At 41.7% G+C, this 4,677-nt stretch overlaps 1 protein-coding gene across 1 annotated transcript in view; it reads right to left on the bottom strand.

The window, feature by feature from the left end:
- Positions 1-3: 3 nt before the first annotated feature.
- The window catches only part of MRS2 (MRS2 magnesium transporter), a gene marked incomplete at its 5' end in the record, with an annotated part of 10,868 nt that continues 6,194 nt past the window's right edge, over positions 4-4,677 (bottom strand). The window contains 4 exons of the mRNA XM_010014069.1: positions 4-114; positions 1,167-1,280; positions 2,062-2,179; positions 3,212-3,364. Of these exons, the coding sequence (XP_010012371.1) occupies positions 4-114; positions 1,167-1,280; positions 2,062-2,179; positions 3,212-3,364 (496 nt within the window). The remainder of the gene's footprint in view (positions 115-1,166; positions 1,281-2,061; positions 2,180-3,211; positions 3,365-4,677) is intronic.

The raw sequence follows: 4,677 nt of genomic DNA, 5'->3' as shown, positions 1-4,677 counted from the left end.
GTTCTATTGGTTTGTTAAGGTGCTTCTGTTCAGCCCAAACGTTTCTGGTTTAAGGTTGTTCTTTACATCCACTCTTCCAGCTGCTGGTTGGGATTTTTTCAAAACTGCAGGAACCTAAGCAAGACAATACAAAACAGCCTGTGATTACACGAGAAGCTGCTCTATATGCAGCAGAAGGAAATAAATCTTCACAGAGGCCCGAACTCTGATTCTTCTTAATTTTCAGGACACTGTCTCTGGCTTCCCCATCCTTAATCCCTTTCAGTGTATTTCTCCAATCCAGAGTCAGTATGTGCTGGAGCTGGTTCTGAGCAACACTTGTGCAAAATCCTGTTGGCTGTAGCCATAGTCAGCAATCCAGAACACACTCCTTCTATCTGCCTTAGTGACAAGGGAGGGGAGGGAGGAAAGGGGAGTTTATCTGTGAATCCCTTTCTTTTGTCACTTGTAGCAATTCAACACTTGAATCCACTGGTACTTCCCTGTTACAAATACTAGTGCAGAACAGAGGTGGACAATACAGTCCCAAAAGCCCTGGGAGGAAACAGTAGTCACCAGGGAAAATAACCCGTGCAAAATCTTTCTAATCTGAGATGGTCTCCTTGGAAATCTTCATACAGCTTGGTACAATGGGGCTCTAAAAATGCCATCAGCATCAATGGCAAAGACAACCAGTGTGCAAGTGATGAGCTATTACAAAGTTTGGATTGGGAGTCAGGACATCACAACCATGGCATCACTCTCTGGGGAGTTGTTACAGCTAGTACCTGTTCTCATCGTCCTTTTACCTGCTTTCTTTTTACAAGACAGGGACTACAGATCCAGAGTCAGCTGAGAAGGCAAATTAGGGCTGTTTCTACCATTAGCCTCAGCTTCCCTCGCGCTGCCAGGCTAAAGTAAATACAGCATGTCTCAAGGAACAGCCTGCAGCTTTGCTTCTGCCAACAGTGAGCAGTATCTTACTGATCAGGTCTATCTTTGCCAGTGCTGGGGCTTCCCATCTCATTCAACCCAGGTAGGGAGAACCTCCTCCTTTGCCTAGGAGCAGACTCTGAGCTGAATTCCCCCTGCTCTGTGGCCCTCCCCTCCACAGTGGCTTCTTTCCTGCTTTAGGAATGGACTGTATGTGCAGAGTGTGAAGCAGAAACCGAGCCAGCCATACGTACTTGAGGAGGTAGTGGAGGTTCTAGGTGCCGCCCAAGGAAGGAAAGCAAGCGTCGCCATATCAGACCGCTTCCCAGAAACATAATCCCTGTCACCAGCCAAAATATCCTGGGGTCCTACCAACAGAACATTCCCATTAGTCATAAAACTCTCTCTTCAGAAAAGGGATTATCCAGAGACAATCTTGCACTCCTCACCAGAATTCTCCTCCTCCGTGGGAGGAAGTGGTAAACTCTCTACCACCAACAGCCAAGCCCTACCTTGGGAAAAGGGCTGTTTCATAGCAAAGCATTTTACTTAGGAATCACCCTCATACATTCTGCTACTGTCTCATGCAGTTTTTCCTTCCTTCATCAGGAAGTTTGAAAATTTAACCCTTCTATTTAATGGATTTGAAAAGAGCCTTTCCTTTGTTTAGTTTTGCTTGTTTGATTTAAAGATAGCATGTGCAGTTGTAAACTTGTACCCCTCCCAGGTGTAAACATGTAATTGACAGCAGAGTATTTCCTCTGGTGTGCTGGAAATGCCCCGGCTGCTTGACAGACACCCGTGTATCTGGAAGACAAAGCCGGTCTTTTCGGAAGAACAGATGATCATTACAGAAACCTTAATACTGCTTTATAGCCAGTCCTTATACAACCATAAATTGTCTTCCAGATTCTTTTCCACAGATATGACATAGAAAAAAGGCTGCTAAACTGTGGAGTTAGTCACACAGTAATTTGCCTACAAGAAATGTGACAGCATGAACACATGAATCACTGGAATAAATTATATTCACGCACTAATATAAAACCTTTACCTGTGGAAAGAATTAAGTTGTACTGAACATAAAATACACTATAAAAGTAGGGTCCATGTACTACGTCACTGATAAAAGCAATACTTGTTCCTTACCTCTTCAAGAGATGACTCCAAGTTCATACCAAATGCAACTCCTATGAGTCCAAAGAGAGAGAGTGAAAAAGTCCCCATAGTCAGCTGCAAATTCAGTCTCATCATCACATTACGGTGGCTAAAGAAGGGAGAAACATCTGTAAGGGGAACCCAAGTACTGATTTGCTGCCCAAATTCTCACATTCCATATAGTATGCACTAAAACCAAGCACTGAGAGGAAGTCATGCTGCAATTAGACAATCCAGTGAGAAAGCTTATGAAACTACAGTATAAAGTCAGCTTCACTCACTTCTTAGAGGCGTATATACACAGAGTAATAGTAAATTTTCACAGAAATTCCTGTTTTCTCACCTTTAACTGGCTGGAATTTATATGTCCATATTCGCAAGAAATAAAAATTTACTGGTGCCTTGCAAATGAATACCCCTACAAAGAAGTAGAGTCAGTAAATGCCACAGACTACAAAGCTGAGCCTGTTTTGGAGAATTCCATGTTCAGATCTTTCCCAAATGGATTTTTGTGGTTTCCCGATGCAGCATCCACCAATTGCTTTATACAGGTAGCTCCCCAGTAAGGAGGAGAAAGAGTATTCAATGCTAACCTCAAAGACAGAATGGCAGGTGCTTACAAATTCAAGCTATAATTATTTTTCAGTAAGAAAGCTGACTAGGAGTGAAAACTGCAGCATACAGAGCAAGACAAAAATACTTACTCCAAAGTTATTGTATCACCCCACAGAGTGATAATGCAACTTGTGTTACCCAGCCAGACATAAGTAATTTAGGTTTCCTGAACTAAAAGTAAACTTTCCTGAGTAGACTTTTATTTTGCCCCTAAATTTGCAGGGATTTCCTTTAGCGTATAGCTCCCCAGAAGGATCTAGGAGAACCTTGGTTTCTTCTGCTAAGGAAAATTGATGCATACCTAGCTAAGGAGCTTTTCATACATACTAGTTAGGGTGTCTTGTTGCTTTGCTTCATCCAGTTCACTTGAAAGAAAAGCACAATGCAGCTTCTTGTGCTGTGACTGCAAGTGTGTTCAAACCCCCATGAAGACCCTCCCAACTGTCCTTGTAGGCAGATTTGAGGAAGACTAGGCAGCATTAAATTCTGCCCGGCTGTTGGCAGTCCAGAAGATAGGGTCGCTAACCTGTCTAGGTTGATAAAGATTATGCTTTCTGAGTCATCAATCAACAGTCTGAGTTCACGAGCTTCATTTGCAAGATCTTCTGCTTGTCTGTAATAGTTCTCCAGCAGCAGCTCCATTTCCTCTGCATGGTCAATCCCAGATATACTCTCCTCACTGTGAGCAACAATTTATATTTTTCTGGTTAGCTGTATACTATATAGCTTGTATACTGTATACAGCATACAATCTGTATATACAATACAGTGCATTACTGATGTGTTAAGACAAGGCACATAGAGTTGTAGAGAACAGACAAGAAGAGTGCTGTTAGACACTAGATATCAAAATCCAGTATTTTCAGTGAGGAACTTCCATCAGTACCAAGTGCTTCAAATAAAAGGCGTATGTGTATATCTATCAGCAGTTAAGTAAAACAGTTAGTACTTGATGTGCTCAAGACATGCACAACACTACAAATCTTACTTGTTCTGGTATTAAAAAGCTATAAAGTCACATTGATTTTATTACCGTGTTCATATGTTTATTATTATATATTTTACTATAAAATGCTGACAGTTTCGAAAGGATATGCTTAATTTCGTGGTGCCCTCAAGTGGTGGAACCTGGTAACAGTGTAGTCAAAAACTCCAAGAATAAAACAACCACAAGTCAACACACAAACAATTACAGAGCGAGGGAGATGCTTTAGAGGTGTATTAAAATAGTTTAGTTGTAAGGTGTTTCAGTTGTACACAGTGATTACTGCATGTTCTGGAGCATGAAAAAGATGAAGAATGAGCATCAAATGGAAGATGCTCCTCTCCTAAATGAAGTCTGTCTGAGAGACTTTAATCTTATTTCATGGTCCAACTGCTGGTGCAGCAGCCTTCTCTGAACAGCTATGTATGTTTCTGGTGGTGTGCTGGACTGCTGTGTAGATGAAAGCAGAGGCACCTGAGATTCCCAAGAGCTTGGAAACTAGAAGCAAACCCAGGAAGATTCTTCATATTTTTTCTTTGTGGTATAACCTCACTTTTATAGAGAGACTGAACTTTTTTAAGAATCTCCTCACGTTTCTGACTGTTAAAAGAACCTCTCTGAAATGGTTTTCCAAGAAAATAAGTGACATGTCTTAAGAATCAACACAGGTAAGCTCCCTGAGGAGCTTTAACAGAGCCCCTAGTTTCTGTCTTACAGGGCAGAAACTTTGAGTTAGCTAGGCTGATTTTAGAGCCCTTCAGACCTTGAGGTTTTTATTGCATGCAGATGAGAGAAGTTGCAGACTTAAAAGCCTTAGAGCAGTATCTGCTGTATTACAGATTCAGCTCAAGGTCTTACTTGATGACTATCTTTACATTGGCTTCTCTGTGGATATACGAAGAGAAACAACAGGCATACGGACTTGGAAATAACTGCCTCTATCTGTCTCACGAGTCTCCAAGAGTCTGCCATGCCTTCGCACACAGATACAATGCCTGTATCATCTT

Source organism: Nestor notabilis, unplaced genomic scaffold (assembly GCF_000696875.1).
Source record: "Nestor notabilis isolate BGI_N333 unplaced genomic scaffold, ASM69687v1 scaffold8000, whole genome shotgun sequence".
NCBI classification, from domain to species: domain Eukaryota; kingdom Metazoa; phylum Chordata; class Aves; order Psittaciformes; family Psittacidae; genus Nestor; species Nestor notabilis.
The sequence above is the reverse complement of the archived record's forward strand: the minus strand, read 5'-3'. Positions and strand labels throughout refer to the sequence as shown.